The 17,496-nt window shown below is 49.0% G+C and overlaps 5 protein-coding genes across 5 annotated transcripts; 3 read left to right on the forward strand and 2 right to left on the reverse strand.

Annotated features, from left to right (window-relative positions):
* Nucleotides 1-167: 167 nt before the first annotated feature.
* Nucleotides 168-1,103, forward strand: ONS95_000367 (uncharacterized protein; the record flags this gene model as incomplete). Its single annotated transcript, XM_058493519.1, has 1 exon — nucleotides 168-1,103. One exon carries the CDS (start codon nucleotides 168-170, stop codon nucleotides 1,101-1,103), a length of 936 nt encoding a protein of 311 aa, XP_058363719.1.
* Nucleotides 1,104-1,370: 267 nt separating this feature from the next.
* On the forward strand, nucleotides 1,371-2,228 carry ONS95_000368 (uncharacterized protein; the record flags this gene model as incomplete). Its single annotated transcript, XM_058493520.1, has 1 exon — nucleotides 1,371-2,228. One exon carries the CDS (start codon nucleotides 1,371-1,373, stop codon nucleotides 2,226-2,228), a length of 858 nt encoding a protein of 285 aa, XP_058363720.1.
* Nucleotides 2,229-2,371: 143 nt separating this feature from the next.
* Nucleotides 2,372-3,792, reverse strand: ONS95_000369 (uncharacterized protein; the record flags this gene model as incomplete). The annotated part of the gene is made up of 3 exons (XM_058493521.1): nucleotides 3,403-3,792; nucleotides 2,714-3,200; nucleotides 2,372-2,576 (listed from the first exon to the last, which is right to left on the reverse strand). Exons 1-3 carry the CDS (start codon nucleotides 3,446-3,448, stop codon nucleotides 2,372-2,374), a joined length of 738 nt encoding a protein of 245 aa, XP_058363721.1. The 5' UTR covers nucleotides 3,449-3,792.
* A 1,244-nt stretch (nucleotides 3,793-5,036) lies between these two features.
* On the forward strand, nucleotides 5,037-5,965 carry ONS95_000370 (uncharacterized protein; the record flags this gene model as incomplete). Its single annotated transcript, XM_058493522.1, has 3 exons — nucleotides 5,037-5,319; nucleotides 5,564-5,695; nucleotides 5,862-5,965. The coding sequence occupies 3 exons, from the start codon at nucleotides 5,037-5,039 to the stop codon at nucleotides 5,963-5,965; spliced, it is 519 nt and encodes a 172-aa protein (XP_058363722.1).
* Nucleotides 5,966-10,401: 4,436 nt separating this feature from the next.
* On the reverse strand, nucleotides 10,402-12,948 carry ONS95_000371 (uncharacterized protein; the record flags this gene model as incomplete). Its single annotated transcript, XM_058493523.1, has 2 exons — nucleotides 10,402-11,718; nucleotides 11,863-12,948. 2 exons carry the CDS (start codon nucleotides 12,946-12,948, stop codon nucleotides 10,402-10,404), a joined length of 2,403 nt encoding a protein of 800 aa, XP_058363723.1.
* Nucleotides 12,949-17,496: the final 4,548 nt, after the last annotated feature.

The following is a 17,496-nucleotide window of genomic DNA, read 5'->3' on the forward strand; positions in this document are numbered from 1 at the left end:
CAGACAGTCTGAGCTGTCTCGTTCTGCTGTCAGTCGTTTGTCAAAACAAAACTTGATCTGGGACGCCATCTTTGGTTCAATATTTCAAGCATTTCTTTACATGCTTCGTTTTTATCTCATTCTAGCCTTTTCATTGCTCGTTTTTGTATTCTTGTTTACTTCGCGACATGTCTGTTAACTCCTATCGCATTTTCAAAGTCTCAGAGGAAGTTTCTCTGGAGAGCATCCCTCTGTCTCTAAATCCGAACTGCTTACAAACACCCCTAAGTGACCACCCAAACGTCCTCCTCCTCCAACATCACGTCCCCAGAATGCACTTTTTCACACAACCCCCAAACAAATCCTCAATTCTTAAGAAACCCCAATCAATGAAAAGTTTCAACGGGTGTTGGACCTGCCGCCTCCGTCGCAAGAAATGTGACGAGAAACAACCCATCTGCGGCGTATTCTCTACTCTCCTTATTGGTCATGCTTGTTACTATGGGGAAGAGAAGCCGGAGTGGATGGATGGTGGGTTGAAGCAGGAAGAGATGTCAAGAAAGCTGAAGCGGGAGATTAAAGAGAATGCTCAGCGGCGTCGTTGGGGTCCTGTTTCTGACTTCAAGGAAGGGAACGAGGTCGTGGTTACTGATGAGTGGACTCAGGCGGTGCCAACTCGTCAGGCAGGACCGCTGACTGGAAACTCTGATCCAACGAGATGCAACGTCGCAATGAAGACTCAAGAAAATCTTGATCAAGACCTATCTCCAAACCAGCCTGAGACAAGCCCACGGCAACGCGGACCCAGTTGTGTCCTCACACGCAAAGACACACCCAAAGAAACAAGTATCCCCTTCAGCAGATCCGATACCATCCTCTTCACATTCTATCTCGAACAAGCCCACCCCTTCCTCTTCCCCTTCTACAACCCCTCTCCCCTCTCAGGCGGCCGCTCCTGGATCCTAGAAATGATGCTCAGCAGTCCCGTCCATCAAGCCGCATATCTCTCCCACAGCTCCTACCTCTTCTCTCTGGCACAGACATCAGGATCAGGATCCGTACATCCACATAACCCACACACCGATCCAAATATCAATGCTTATCCAGAAAAGCTGCTTACATAAACCACCGACACATTCGGCGTCCTCCGTGAAGCTCTCCAAGTAATCGACACCCCTACCTCAAACTCATCCTGTACCGAGCACATCCACGGCTCCGTCCGCATCCTAAGTAGCATCCTGCAAGTACAACACTTTGAAATCACCTTCTCGGGCTTCTCAAACTGGCAGGCGCATCTCAACGGCGCTTTAGCACTCTTCAAGCACCTCCTCGACAGCCAGATCCCCAGCGCCGTAAACCCCACGTCAGCAGGTTTGAAATTTAGCGCTATCATGAGACATTTAGGATCGCCGAAAGGGGTTCATGGTGGGATGAGCTGGGGGAGTGTTCAGAGTGCTGAGCAAGCTGCGTTTAGGTTTGCGGCGAGTTTGTTGGTTTTGGATGATGTTGTTGCTAGTACGGCGACGCAGGAGGAGCCGAGATTATATGCTTATCATCAAAGTCTTCTCGGTATGGTCGGTGATGACGAGCTGCTTATTGACCTGGAGGATGTGGTAGGATGTCAGAATTGGGTTGTCATGCAAATTGGTGAGATTGCCGTGCTGGATGCGTGGAAGCAGCGGGGTAAGAAGGAGGGGGATTTGGATGTGATGGAGTTGGTATACCGTGGGGCGAGGATCAAGGAGGTTTTGGAGGAACGTCTCGTAATTCTTGTAAATGAACATGTCAAGCCAATGAAGGAGACGATGGGATTATTGGATATCTTTGGGGACGGATATGGCACGCAGTCTACGACGGCAACTGTACAAAGCATCATCGTAACACGCGTCTGGGCCCACGCCGCATTTCTATACCTTCACGTTGTCGTGTGCGGATGGCAGCCTTCAGACGTCGAGACACGGTACCACGTCAGTCAAACTATCGATTTAATTTCGAACCTATCACCACCGGCTTTGGCAAGGACCGTGGTTTGGCCATTTTGTGTAGCAGGCTATTTTGCGGAGGTATCACAAGAATCACATTTCCGCCAGATAGTGCAAGGTTTGCAGCCATCAGCGCTTTTTGGCTCGGTTCACTCTGCATTCAAGATCATGGAGGAGGTGTGGCGGAATAGAGATTCGGGTGATTCTGCGGATCGTGATCTCGCTGCTTGTTTTAGAGGTCTAGGGGAGATGGCTTTGCTAGTTTGAGTCCATATCACCATGGAGCTCACTGCAGACAACCGCCCGAAAAGTCAAAGAAAGGTACTCGATTCCACTGCAGAATTCTTGAACTTCCAATATCTAACCAAATCACTTTCAGTCTCCTCACCCCTTACCACATCACCCAAACCTCACGCAGCCGTTTCAGCATCCTTCTTGAAATGCACATACCCCTTCCCCTTCACAAACGTAGCATGCCACGGAATCTTCTCCTTCCCATCGGCATCGCCACCCCCCTGCTTCGCCAACTGCAAGTAGAACTCGCCATGTGCACCACCATCAACGGCAGAGCCTTTGAACTTCCCATCAGGGGTACGCTCGTCTGCGTAGAAGAACCTATGGCATTAAAGTCAGCAGTCGTCAAAAACAACATCAGATCTGCCGAATCGATCCAGCATAAGCTAAGACACTGTATCTGCCTCGGTGACAAGCTGGCATCTGTACAAGAGGAGAGTAGGAAAAGAAGAACTCACCGATATCCCTTCTCGTCCATCAACCCATCCACAAGCCCAATCCAATACGCACTCGCCGCCTTCCCCACACCACCCGTCAACATCATTGGCCACGGCACAATCTCCACATTACATATATTCCCCGTATATATAAACACCCCCCTCCCTTTCCCCTCGCCCTCCCAAGCCTTCACCGCCTCCTGCGCAGCCACATACGCACTAATCGTACTGACGTTCATATCAGCCATCAAGGCCTCAGCCGGGATCGAGAACACATTGTCATTGCAAGGCGGGGGAGTGAATGCGCCGGCGTTGTAGATTACTACGTTTGGAGGAGAAGAGAAGTGTTTCTTGACGGTGGCGAAGAGGGTTGGGATGGAAGAGGGGGTGGAGAAGTCGGCGAGGAGGGAGAGGTGGCCGGAGGGGAGGAGCGTGTTGGTTCCGTGGCGGGAGGCGAGGGCGATGGAGTAGGAGGCGGTGGAGAAGTGGGTGGCTAGGGAGGCGCCGACTGTGGTGGGGAAGAGAGATGTTAGTTATGGAGTGCTGGGTGAGCTTTTTGTGGAGGAGGAGTTGGGAAAAGAGACATAGACGGATTGAGGCAGATGGATGTGATGGATAAGGGAAGTGGGGGCTTAGGGTCCATGACTGGCTTGGGGGCTGTGATTTGCAGGAGGAGGAGCAGGAAGAATAGCATAGAGAAGCTTGCTTACTTCGAGGACCAGCTCCAAGAATGAGTATAACGGGTTTGGTTGCCATTCTATCTGTTGGGATGATAATTGAGAAGGGACGGTAATGATTTTCACGAAGCTGAAGTTGAAGCTGGGGATGGGAGTTGAGGATGTGTCTCACTGGAAAGATATGTTCGAAGTATCATTCTTTGATCAAGTTCAAAGCCCCAAATATGTATCCCTTTATATATACCAGCAGTCCTATACATCAAAGGGATGCACCGTCGAATTTCTCACCACGAGCAATACCTACCTTACCAATCACTCTCGCGATGCTGACTTCCCTCCAAAGATAATTCCACGCTCGACATTCATTACAAGCTTTGAAATCACCGCTGATCTCCTCACATCCTAACCTCCGTACCAACTTTCAGTCCATTTGATAGGCAGAATATCTGCGTCTCGCACTCGATTATCACAATGAAGCAAAGTTGACATATATTCAAAGGACCCACATGCCGCGCGCGTTGCTAAGCGAGGGATGCCCTCAGCTTTCGATTGGGTGAGATGGTGATGCAAACGGTTGTAAGCCGCGCGCGAGGTGGTTTGTAGCACGAGAATGTGATTTCTGTCGGCTGGGAATATTCTCCGGGTTGGTAAGTACTGTTTGGTCGATAGGGGAAGGAGTCTTGGTAAGCGTCATCTTGAGATACTTGGTTGCGGTACCTGTCCGAGTGTTTACATTGACACTTCGACGCGGGGTACCTTTTGAGGTTGATTTATCAGCTAGAAGTACAGTTGAAGCTGTGAACCGTTCAGATGATAGTACATCTACGGAGTTTCATCGGGCTTCTCTTATCTCAAAGTATTATCTCATGAGAAAATACAGTAATGTTCCCCCACGTCACTGCACTTCATCACTATGTGTATCAATACCTCTTGGTCATCCCTATCCTGAGCCTGAGCATCCATTTAGTGTATCATAGTTGTTCGTTATCCAAGATTTTCTTCTGGGAAACAAATTTTACCTTACAAGTTACTTTAGGTATAATGTCTCACACTTCAACTTCATGGACCGTTAGCAGCAGCTCCAAGGCCACAAGGATGCCCATATATTTCCTCGGTATTGGCGATCCGAACTTCATAGATAATGCTGGTATGTTTGAACACGGACTCTTTAGATCCATTTAAGATTTAACCTTTAGGGTTGCCAAAGTTCGGCACACGATGACAGAGACATATGTTTGAATTCTTGGATATCAACACGAGCTGACCGAAGAGCCCTCTAAAATAGACCACCCAGCCTCTCGTCAGCTCTCTATAACCGGCCACGGAATCACTGCCCTCACCAACCCCACCCCCAAAGCTATCCTCGTGATATCCGCCCTTGGCAAGATTCTAGGACTATTGCCTCCAAACCCACACTCCAAATCAACACGGCACCCAATGCACCACTCATCTACGATTTCTACGGCTTTCCATAACGGTATTACGAGTTCGAATATGCGAACCGTGGAGATCTTGAGATTGGGGAAATAGTAGCGAAGATGTTGGAGGAGAGGCTGGCAGCTGGCACCGGAGTGAGTGTGGAGGGGGTGGAGCGGGGATTGGATCATGGTGTGTGGGTTGGTTTTGCAGCAGGTACGGAGTTCTTCTTCAATGATTCATCTTTTCAAATGATTGAGGCTCTCGTTATCTCTCTCACAAGTCGCAGCACTGACAAATGGCTCATTCACAGCATTCACCCTCAAAGCAATCCACTCAACATCCCCATCGTCCAACTCTCGCTGTACAACAACGAAGACCCAGAGATGCACTATGATCTGGGCGCTGCTCTTGCTTCACTTCGTGAAGAGGGGATAGCCATCGTTGGAGCACGGATGGCTGTCCATAATCTACAGGATGATCCTTTTAACTGCGTTTCTATGCACTGTCCTGAAAGCCCTGAGAGTAAAGCCTGTAAGCGAGACTGTTATGCCTAAAGAGTTGCCAGATCGGCCGCTAAGGCTTATCCCACACGCTGTTGACACCCTGTAACGCACTGAAGGAGACGTGCATGCCGCAGTTAAGGGGATAGACGAAGTCGTGGGAGCAAGGAGGTGGTGCCGTGAGTTGGAGTCTACTCGCTTTCCTAAAACTTTGCAGCTTCCTGTAACGTCTAATTGATCATTCAAAATTGATGTTTTACGTGCCAGATACACAGCAATATTCGATGAGGCGCTGAAAGAACCAAGTACCTCGCACCCATCAAAGCGCAAGGCGAAACTGGTGGCTTTGCTCAAACGTGATGGTGCCCGAAAGGCACATCCGACTTTCGAACATATCTTGCCTCTATGTATGTTCTTCTGTTACTTTGTGCCTCTCTCCTTCTGGTGAAACGACACATTGTTTGCTCGCGACTAGCAAACTCATCTTGGGAGAAGTTCTCACCTTTGCATGTTGGCTCTGGAGATGCGTTGAAGTACGCGAGATAATGACATGCTGATCGTACTTTTTAATAGATGTCGTTGCAGGAGCAGCAACCGAAGATGAAGGAGAGAGATTATGGACGATGCATGAGGGGCCTCTGAGTTGGGCACAGTATAGATTCGGTGATGCGGCATGAGATCGAAACTCTCGGAAATTCACTTTCTTAGATAATTCTTCTCTTTCAATGAAAGCTCTGAGAAATTCCTCGATTTCACTCAAAAGCTTCCGTTTCTAAATTTCTCCCTCCACTCTAAAAGGGTTTCTTCCCTTCCCTCAGACCGATTCTCCATCCTCATTACCAAACTCTTCACAGGTGCTTCTAGTATGAAGGGAAAATCACTCGTCTTCTCCCTCCCACCACGTATCTTTGTCAATACCAAAATCTGATTCGGGATTGATCCTCCCGCAAGATCAAAGTAAACCCACTTATGCAAGAGTTCTTTGAAATTCTGCGAATCGCCACCTGTTCCATTCACAAGGGCATCGATGCTACGATACAAACGATGAATGGCGGTAAATTGCGTCGGCTATGAAACATGAGGAATGTGAATTTGTGTATTTGGTGAGCGAGCCAGAGAAGAGGTTGGTTATTGTTCGCGTACTGTCGAATATGAACTACATCGTTGCTCTCTGTACGGACGCTGATGACTCCCGCTTACTCTTTTCCTGGCGACTGACCTGGGACGATGATAATACATGATGTGGGATGCAAGAAAGCTATTGCTATCCTTTCGTGCAGTTTATCATTGCGAGATCGAGACACAGATCTCTAAGATAAACGCCTTGAGCATTCGACATAAGCGCGAATCCACCGGTACCGAGGACATCAAGTGCATGTTCGATCTCATTCAGAGAATGCTCTACGGAGGGAAGAGGCAAGAAGCGAAGAAGCGGAAGCTGTCAGTGTCCGAAGCACATATCGATGCCAGTTCCTCGCTTGTTCCATGCGTGATCTGTAACCTCTTCGGATTTGCCCAGACTGAGAAAAGTGCCTGGGACACGATGCTTAAAACCGCGAGACTGATGTTATGGGCTTTCATCAATGAGATATGAGACGCAATGGACCAAGGCTGATAGAACATCAGCGTTAAATTGAAAGATAAACAAGAAAATAGGCACGTCAATGTAAATAATGCGGCTGTAGGTTGTAAAGTTAATAACTACCGGCATTGCGGACATGCCATCTAGATTTTGACACCCACTCTCTATCAAACGCCGTCGATATTCTACGGACGCGGCGTGGCAGTGAATATGTACCTTCGGCCTTTCATTTGTATTTATGGGAGGTGGTATTGTTGTGCTGAAGTGTCGTGCCGTTGTTCAGGTGCGGGGTCATCATCCCAGGGTTGAGAATGGGAACTCCCGAAGCTATAAAAGCACCTACCTTGTGTAACATTGGATAGCCCTCTGAATACAATGCTATTCAGATCTAAGAGTTATTTTCATAATGGAACGTGTTGAGAATACACATCTTGAGAGTTGCTTTCAGGACTAGAGTATTTATGTGATGTCGTTAGAGCATCAATGTCTCTATTCCTAGCAACCCTGTGTCGGCACGAAGTATCTGCAGGAGATAATAGCAAATTGAATACATTGCTCTTCTTGTGGAATTAAGGAAAGAACTCAGGAACATCTGATCCTCGAGGTGAATCCAATCTTATATTTTCTAAAAAAAAAAAAAAAAGGAAAATTGAGCTGCCTAGTAGATGAGAGATCAGGATGTACCTTTGACGTTAACGTCCCAACGGGATGTAAAGGCTATCTAACTCTCTGTATCTATTTTCTTACTCACAGAATATTTTGCTGCAAAATACTATTGATTTCCAAGCAAGATACTCAGCACACCTGTTACGATCAATTCTGCCCCAGCAGTCATGAGCTATTTTGAGGTTTGATCGTGGTAAACAAGCGAACTCCCAAGCTGATAATCATGTAATTCAAAGCGCTGATGACAAGTCCCTTTAAAAAGGTCTCTCAAAAATAATGCTATGGGCATGAATTTCGGAGATTATTGGAATACCTATCTTTGTTTACTCTTGTCCACCCGTCCCACTTGGATTCAGGGGCTTAAGCGAATGAAGCGAATGACTCCTCTTGCACAACATTGTCTGCAGCCGCATCGGAGAATTTAAACCAAAGAAATTGGAGCTTATGAGAACATCAACTGTCCAATCAAGTAATTCCGCACAATGACAAAGAATAAGGCGCCTTAGAGATGTTTTGCACCAAATCGACTTTGTAATTGAATAACCTTCTGGGACTGTAATTTACACCGGGACCTCCTTGCATATGCGAAGCGGAAACTCGCTAGTGTCAAAACCTTTCGCTTTAAATATTGTTTAGGCGTCCTTGTGAGCTGTGCTGCCCGATGGCTAGGATAGGCACAGTACCGGAGGCTGCTCCGCCACCTCACCCCAGCTTTCACATCAGCTGTCTTAAACATCTTACGAAATATCTTTCAGCCCAGGGAAGTGATCTCGAACCTTTCTTTCATGGCAACTACCGAAAAAGCCTCGGAGATTATCATATTGGGCACAATAACGCTTTTTAGCTTGGAACCGAAATTTCTGACAGGCTCGCAAGACCATCTCAAAGGAGGCAATATCGTCGTTTCGGCATCCGCGCCTAAATGCAGAATGAAAAGAGCCCAGGATGAAAAAGGAATAGATTCTCTGGCTCCGGAGAACTTTCAACTGATCTTTTCTTTTTCTTCCCGAAGTATCTAGTCAGCATGAAGGGACGGGGAAATCCAGTTCATGCACGCTTGGGACATTGGAAAACAGGTTTCTCGTCCGCTACAGGACCCGAAAGTACTGGAAATTTCCCAATTGGATCTCTGTAACAAGGTTACTCCTTTGAGTTTTTGGTCTCTTGATCCCGAAGTAGCGCGTCTAACCCACGCTACACGATTCATACAACCCCAAGGACGGTAAAGCACGTCCATTGCCACAACTGCCGCCGCTCAGACATTCAGCACAGATGCCTGATCAACCCTCCGCCCTCCGCCAGACCAATGGGTCGCTACCAAGGAAACGCCTCATTCCGAGGACCCCAAGTCATATTAAACCCTAAATCTTTGACACGTTTGTCTCGGCTGCCTGGCTGCCTGTCTCGGATGTTGGGGTCACGCCCACTTGTACCCCAGATCCTGGCATGGCGTCGTCGCGTGGAATTCCTGAACCATATCAAACTCTAATTCTTCGACGCTCTTCCACATTGCCACGTATCGGGTGTTGCGCCACACTTGCACATCTATCCATATGTGGCAGAATATGATCAGCTCCATGGAGCCAAAAAAGGTATAGTATGATTGATAAGTGATGATAAAAAATTGGAACGCATTTTGCGAATCGAACTTTACCAGTCTCATCACTGACAGGATCCACCCTTGACAGCGAGACGACAACTATTCCAGTTTGGAAGCCGTCTTGTGGTGAATTGCAAGAGATGGCGGACTCACCAGGCGCCTAATTAACGGTAAAGCGCAAATAGGCTTATGCAAGTACTTGGTCGTACCCGTGTGCAAATCATACCATGGAAGCACTAGTTGCGACTTTCGGAGCCTCATATCATACCTGTTGCCCTACCTCGCTTCGCATCCCGAACATATCTCTATGCGGAAGAAATCTAGAAGTCTGTTCTCGCGTGCTACCCCTCATGCTTACCTGGATCATCCATAAGGGCTTTGCCCAACCGGGTATCCTCCAGAACAGCCTCTACACTTCGAACTTGTGCCACCCTATGGCCTCCCCACCCTGCCACATACCCACCCGACAATAATAATTGAATTGCCTGAACCAGCCCAAGACATGAAGTCAATAAATTACAGAAGCGTTTCTGAACTCCACACTGCAACGTAGCAGATAAATTGCGCAATGCACAGACGACCAACTCCAGGATTCCGGTGTCCTGTCATGCGGAATCTGGCGAACTGGAAGCGGAGGATCCGCCAAGGCTGGTATTTAGGCACTTGCCTGCCTGTGCTTACGGTCTCCCTGCTGTTTTGTAATATTTGTAAGATCTGACGAGCAGCTCACTAACAGAGTTCTGTCTTTCGGGAGGATTAAGCCGAGAGACTAATGGTTAGGGTTCGGACTTCTTTCGAGACTCTCGTGAATCACTTGATCAAAGTTAGTGATATTTTCGAGAACATGATACCAACGCTTGTTTGTCATAGCCTAATGTGTATGAATCTGTATCTAATATACCAAATCTTTGATTTCTTATTGGTTTTCCGGCACTCCCCTGGTATTCTCCTGACAATGCCAACAACGCCTGGAGAAATCGCTTCCTCTCCTTGTGCTCTCCCACCCCTGACTTCGTGAACTTGATGCCCCCGTGGATATCTCAACCAATTTTCCTAATCCCACCACCCCTTTAGCTCCCTATCCTGCCCATGATGCTACATTATGTACAGATTTGTCTCCAGTCAGGTCTGTAATGAGCCCAACCGTCCGTCCAGATGCATCCCACCAAATCATCTATGCCCAACTGTCATGCCCCAAACATACAAAGGGAAAATGCGAGGGGTGTACAATTCCTCTTTGTCTTGTTGTTGATCCACAAAAGAAATCAAATAATATTCGTGATGGCCATGCGTTCATTACCCCTGCTTCTCTCCTGGCTTCCCTGGCCAGCTCCCGCCCCACCACCACGACTCCCAGACGAAGACTGTTGGTAGACAGGTTGTGCATATCCACCTTGTTCTCTGGCCAGCACTCCGACGAGATATTCCACCCTTTCCCATCCCCCCCAATCTCTCGCTTCCACGTCCGTCAAAACTGTCGTACCCTCAGGACCACCGAGGAGTGTAGGACTGATGCCAACTTTTCCTCCCACTGCACTTCCCGCAATGTTCATGCCCGTCTCGCTACCAGCCCAGACCCAGCTGTTCTCTGTTCCTGCTTGCAAGTCGCCCGACACATAGGCCATGAGTTCTTCGTCCATTTCGCGCTCTGCCCGGTACCCTGGGCTCCCAATCAGACATCCACCACGGCGTTTTTCGATGAGCACACCAATGAAGAATGCCAGGTTACGCCCACACGCAACATTGACATCCCTTAACGTGCCGATGCTGGATGAAGCTCTGATACAAGTGAGTGCTGCGTCGAAGTGACCTCCGTATAGTAGAAACAAGGTGCAGCGCCAAATGTGAGTACAAGTCATAGCGTTTGCGGTAGGTCCGAATGGCGGTATTGATGGATTCGACGACGTTGAGGAAGCCATTGCTCGGCCGAGTAGATTCGTAGAGTCGAGCGCTGCGCGTATGCATTGCTCAATAGCGTTGGCTCGTATTTCCGAAGGGCAAGAGGTGGTTAAATTGTGGCGATGAAGTATTACGCGTGCGTTCATGAGATGGCAGACAGGAGCTAACATCCGCGGATCCAGAGGTTCTTGCGCACTTATTTGACAAGCAGGAGGAAATGACGCCATGCAAGCGCTGAAATGGGTATCGAAAGTCGCCAAAGTCGAAGGAGAAATGATGGGCGATTTAAGCGTTTTGATGAGCTGCGAAACGGCACGGACAACATGAATGATCGGTAAAATGAAATTCGTCAGCGGAGATACACCATTAGGTACCATCATGCCCGCGTCGTGAATATAATGATCGTCAATTGCGGCTGGCAGACTGACATCGCAATCCGCATCTTCAATCAGGAGGGGTCTTCCAAGCTCCAGTGACATGTGCCTGTCCCAAACGTAGATCCCCCACCATACTCGTCGTCGCATCTCGCCCTCAATCATTGGCCACGGTCCCGTCTCGTTGTGTAGTCCGATATCCTGAGAAATTCGAACCGCGGCTGCTAACCAAGTCCATGCCGCAGATTTCAGGTTTATTTCGGTCAGAAATATGCTCACCAGAATAGCGGATCTTGCGTGGTCGATCACCTAAATCGCAGCAATTTGAAGTCAGTTTACTAGATTCGTCTAGTACAGGGAAAGATTCTATTGCGTGGGGAGTATAACAAATAGCCACGCCACAGTGCTTGATACCAGGGGGACGGGAAGAGAACTCCACAAATCTGAACTTACATATTCGTCATTCCAGGTATCTATCAACATTCGAGATATTTCAATATACTCTTTTCCTTTGTGAGGCCGATGAATGCTCACATCCGAGCTGAATAGTACGCCAACGGCCAGGACTGAGAAGAAAAGGGAGCTCCAGACTGGTGGTACGCCATGCAAACTGCCGGCTTTGTAGACAGCCTCGTATTCCTGCTCGAATGTGGGCCAATGCAAGATCGGAATCAGCATATGTACTGCCGCATAGTAAGAACCAAGCAAGTGATCGCATATCGCCTTAGGTGGTAGATCCGGACGAGGAGGATTGAAGTGTGCCTGTGACCCTAATTGACGGTAAGGTGCAGGTGGCTTGAATATACCCCGGCCAAAGTTTCGGATGTTTGAACGCACCCGCGACAGATCCTGAGGGGGTGGTGGTCGCCCTTTTCGCTTCGGATTCGACCCAATTTCTGGCAATTGGAGCGACAGTTGTTGAGGAGCGTCATTGTCGATATCCATTTGGCCCTCTCTCACATTCAACATTGACCGCAAATGCGTGTTTTCCCGTTTGACTTGTGCAATCTGCTTCTCCAAGTCCTGCACTTGCTTGATAGATGACATGCGTCGATTTGTCTCTTTTGTGAACTGGCATTTCACATTCCGACTTGAGCATTCCGAACAGCTGGTAGTCTCTGTTGCATCGCATTTGACTTTTCGTTCCCTGCATGCGTCACAGCTTGGATCTTTTCTCCTCTGACGATAGGCTCTCTTCGCCTGCATATTCGCAGCGGACATCTGTCCGCCCGAAGCGCCCGGAGTGCCACTTGACGATCCGGTGGAAGCCATGGAATCCAGTCCTGGAGGTCCTGGAGAAGTTGTCGCTGAGTGATATGGATTTTGATACGAACTATGGCCCATCGATGCTCCTGATGGCAAGTTCATATGCTGCTGTGGATTCTGCCCACTCATAGGTCGTGGGGAGGCTCCCATGAGGCCTCCGTCGTAGGGCCCCGAAGTTCGTGGTGATGCTGCGGACGAGACTGAAGAAGAGTCGTAAGAGGTAGTGGAAGGTATTGGAGATCTCGAATAAGTATTCTGTGCTGACCCCGCCATCTTGTACGCCCAAAGTCAGGTTCTTTATCCAGATGGACCTAGCCGTTGTCGATGGTCTGAGATAGAGGACTGCGGAGGTGGAAGTTGATTTTAAGGTTCCAGCCTCATTACGAGATTCTACAGGCGTAGTAACAAGAATCGAAGAGACCAAAACCAGCCACACACGTATATTTGATAATGCGAGTCTCAAAGGGCTCAGAGAGCACGATAAGCAGACCTTGAGGTTAGAAAGAAGTAGGACCATTAACCAGACAATTGTCTGATTTCCTTGCCCCAGGATATGATAGCTGCGAGACACGCCGCCGGGCTGCAGTCTAGTGCAACGTCAGGGCTGCTATGTTCCGACGCAGGTCTGCAGCGGGGCCTGCCTCGGATGGTTTCCCCTCTCCTCACGCAAGAACACAGGTACCAGAATCGGCAGCTGATCCGTACCGTAGTGAAATGTCAATCTGTGATAGGCTTGGTCAGCTAGGTGCTTAGAAATGAGCTATCGTTGATTGCGGAAGAAGTGTCTGTGGTGTGTGATGCGAGGAGCATGTTGGCGCGGCAAAAAAAAGTTGTGAGAGAGAAATGCCGACAATGAGTGATAAGAATTTAAGGCAATGGCATTTCTGACTGGCGCGGGCTGGAGGAGGATAGGACGGCAGCAAGTATTGGCCTCCGCTTTAAGGCTGATTGGGAGATCTGGAGTAATCCATTGCCAAGAGTAGCATTACAAGCATTTGAAGCAGATGTTTGCGAGATGGTCGTCAGCCCCGAACTCCTGTTTATCTACAATTGAGCAACCTTGTCGATCTGCTCAGAAGGTAGCGACGGCGGTGCCGCTGCTGCTGAGCGAACCCTTGCACTCGCACATTATTCGCCATTTTTGACAGGGGAGACTGGTGCGTCGAAGGCGACGAGAAGATGTTACAATGCCCCTTTAGTCACAGACAGGGGTACATCGCCTCTTCGGAACTCCATCAGAACTTCCTTTTTAGGGGACATAAGGCAACTGGCAGTTTGAATGCCGAGTCGGCAGAGACCTCTTCCAAACAGCGAGACATGGTGTGCATCGCTCGAGAAATTCTTACATCAAGAAGCAGTAGCTGAGAGGAACGGCTGACTAGGAATTGCTGGAAGAGCAGGAGAATTCCCACATAAATTAAAAGACGTACCAGGGAACTTCCTTTGCCTGTAAGAGTGCTCCCAATCTCGAATCCCTTTTCGTGACTTCCTGCAGGTTTTTGGAGAGTGGCGTATGGGTGGCTCTTGCGATGTTCACTGCATATGTAGGCCTGGAATCAACCTCTTCAGGGAGTCTACCGTCGGCTTCGGCCCGTTGATAGGGTAAAGGGGCTCAACGGCTCGGGTGCAGCGTCTGTTGAGTTCAGTAATATGTTGTGAAAGACCAAGTTGATGTCTGGAACGAGACCTCTGTCGTGAATGTCTCGTCTCGTCTGTACGTCAAGATATGCATCAGCACGTGGACAGCCCTGCGTCGTTTTCTTGATGATTGCAGTACTGGGTATATAATCGAGGAAGATTAAATATGCATCCCGAAAGTACGGAGCCACTCGTGGTCGAAGGAGTTCTGTGACAAGAGTAGCTTACCCTGCAGGCACATTAACTGGCGATGCCGTGGTCGATTCCTGGTTGCAGGAGTGATTGCTGGTTCTTGGATTCGGAGAAATGGTCGTAAATGGAACAAGAGGTGGTACCTGCGATCCTAGTTGACTGCTAGATAACCTGGGACGCGATGTTACCACAGGTCAGGGGGGCCTCGGAGGACGTCTCGATGCCTGGGATGCATAATAATATTATACGCGAGGTTGCTTGGAGTGCGTCTTCGTTCTTTTTCTTCGGCAGGACCCTGACAAGGCGGAGCCGTTAATGACATGGGACAGGATCCATCTCATAAGGGTTTTAGATATGGCTGTCTCATCCGATCCCCTCTCCCCGTTCTGTCTGGGCTGTCATGGACAGGGGCGGCCAGGCCGAGCCGGGCCAGGAATCCCTGTTCCCATTAGGGAAGTAGATAAACGTTTCCTGGCGTTTCATGTTTTTGAGTTTTCATTTAACGCCTGTTGGGCTATACTTCCGCCCTGCTTTCCTAGACTAGTTGTGGGTGGAGAATAGCGATCTACTTGACCTGTGGCCGAAGCCCTAAACGTGTTTTAGCATTGCCATTCCCAAGAGGACGCGGATCAGCCAGGACTAGTACTGATGGTAAGAGAGGTAAAAACAAAAGGAAGGTCTGGGAAGTCTTAGCGGCGACATCGTAACCTTATTTCGTCATTTGCCGAACCCATGGGAAAGATGGGAGAAGAACCAGCATCTTTTCGGCTTGTTTCAAGACCCATCCAGAAAACAGCCCCCATGGCATGTTCCGCACGGGATGATGAGATGCGGCAAGATGCCATACAGGAGCATGGAGCATGGAGCATGGGTCGGGAATGCGGACGCGAAGGCTGCTGTGGCTCAGACGCGATGGGGGCGAGGACCCTGGGTTCATACTCAGGAAAGACCTCTTCGGATACCGGGCGTGGCGTGTAGGGATGCAGAAACGCTGAAAGCCAGCCAACAGAAACTAGAGAATCGAGAGGCAGATGGGTAGGTCTTGAGGAATAAGGACGTCGGAAAATTGACAGAGGGGGGCGATGGTGCCCTGCATCCTTGGACAGTGCAGTTACTAAGCTGCATCTGCATAGGTAGGCGAGGAAATAATAATGCCACCCAAACTCAAGCCAGCTGGCCAACATGCCAACAATTTGCTCCTTCTTGGCTTCTGAGACAGACAACGGGAGAGCACTAGTAACAATGGCTAGCCTTATCAGAGCTAGCTGGCAGAGAACATCCCCTTTTAAAATAAAAAAACTAGCAACGACGTGTTTTTCCTGGTCTGCCGTCGCCTCCCAGACCTGCCAACTACTAGTTAGCAACTTACCGTCGCCTTTCACCAGCCAGCTAGTCGCAAGCCAACCCCTCTCCCACACTAAGATCGGCCTCCTCGCACACGCTGCAGATGCCAATCCAGACGGTGAGCCGACTGCCGCGAGCCTGTCAGAGGTCGCCTCGTGCCCTAGTGTTGCTTCCATGCTTTCCATGCAGCGCCCTGGAAGCATATCATATTATGTCGTCTCTTGTGTCAACGGTAACACAGGCGCATGGCTGTGGAAAGTCCCCAATTTTGCCGCATAGTGGGCTATATATTGACAATAGACATCTGTTGAGCACACGAGGTCAGCTTCATCTGATATTGCTAACTCCTTGCAATTCCTTCGCTAGTGCGTGATTCGTGGGGCTTTGGGTTGCAATAGCCGATAAACTACGGGACAGTGGGGGATGGCGAAAGTGGTCCAACACGGATGTTTCCACCTAGGACTTCCTCCCTTCGGACTTTCTCCGATTAAAGTAAAAAATAAATCTGGGGACGACACGCGTGTCTCCAACTTAGTTGAGTCCCGGTGATAACATTGGCATCTGGTACTTTAGTCGCCGCTGCCGACGGTTATTGCCGGTACCCTGGGTCAATCGTGATGCAATCCACCTCGATATTCCCGCCTATTTCCCTCTCTTTACTCTCGTGGGGGCTATGAATCCTCGGATGAACACCTGCCGTGTGGTGCATGTTTTTTCTAGAAGAGAATTCTTTGAATAACGGGCATTTAACGCATGAAACCGAAGTGCACAAGGCCAGCGAGGTGCCGCCGTGTTTCAGGCTTCGGGTCTAGGGCCTGCAGACAGTACCAAGGTAAAAGTGCAACAGGACGTACCTATTCTATTTGCTTTGCAGCAGCTGAGAACAGGACCAAACATGTATAACTGACAACGCTCCATTATATGCCTTTGCCTCTGGCTTTGATGTAACCATTGGACCGCAGGAAGGGTCGTATCGTCCCAGGATGTTTGTCGTCGAAGCTACAGCATAGCTAGGATTAAGCGAGCCATTATGCAGCCAGACCAATATTTGAAGATCAGCACGTTTCTTGTTTCCAACTTTTCCAGATCTCGAAGGACTCCTAACCATGTCATGTTAAGGTTCGTTCTACTGCAGCTATCGGACAATACCATGCACCGTGACCCGATTGAGGAACCTATGAGCGATGCCCTAATCAATTCAGGAACCACCTATACCAAGTCGGCCTTATCCGTTTTTGACTGGGGGCTTCAGAACCGACCAACCGAGGAGGCAAGCCTTCAAACCTGTTCCGACGGCCACCGCAGTGCCGTTCGGGTCTTCTTGTATTTTGGTATATCATGGCAAGGCTCTGACAGAAACTCGAGAAGGTTTTCGACGCCTGTGAATTCTCCGACGCAAAACGCTGATTGAAACGTTATTCCAGTTAGACCCATGATTTTTCGGGTGGAAATAAGCTGACTGAGACTTGAGTCAGATGAGTGAGGGAGCTCAAGATGCCTAAGCATCGTCACTTGTTAACAGGATTCAGTTGAGGCTCTTCGAAAGTGCAAAGTCTTGTTTGTCAACATATCTATGACACATGCAGTTGAGATGTGACTGGTGATAGGAGCGGCTCAAATGTAGGTAGACGGCGTTGGGCGCGGTTC

The sequence above is a fragment of the Cadophora gregata genome, assembly GCF_030347475.1.
Source record: "Cadophora gregata isolate MNR1 chromosome Unknown scaffold_1, whole genome shotgun sequence".
In the NCBI taxonomy this organism is placed as follows: domain Eukaryota; kingdom Fungi; phylum Ascomycota; class Leotiomycetes; order Helotiales; family Ploettnerulaceae; genus Cadophora; species Cadophora gregata.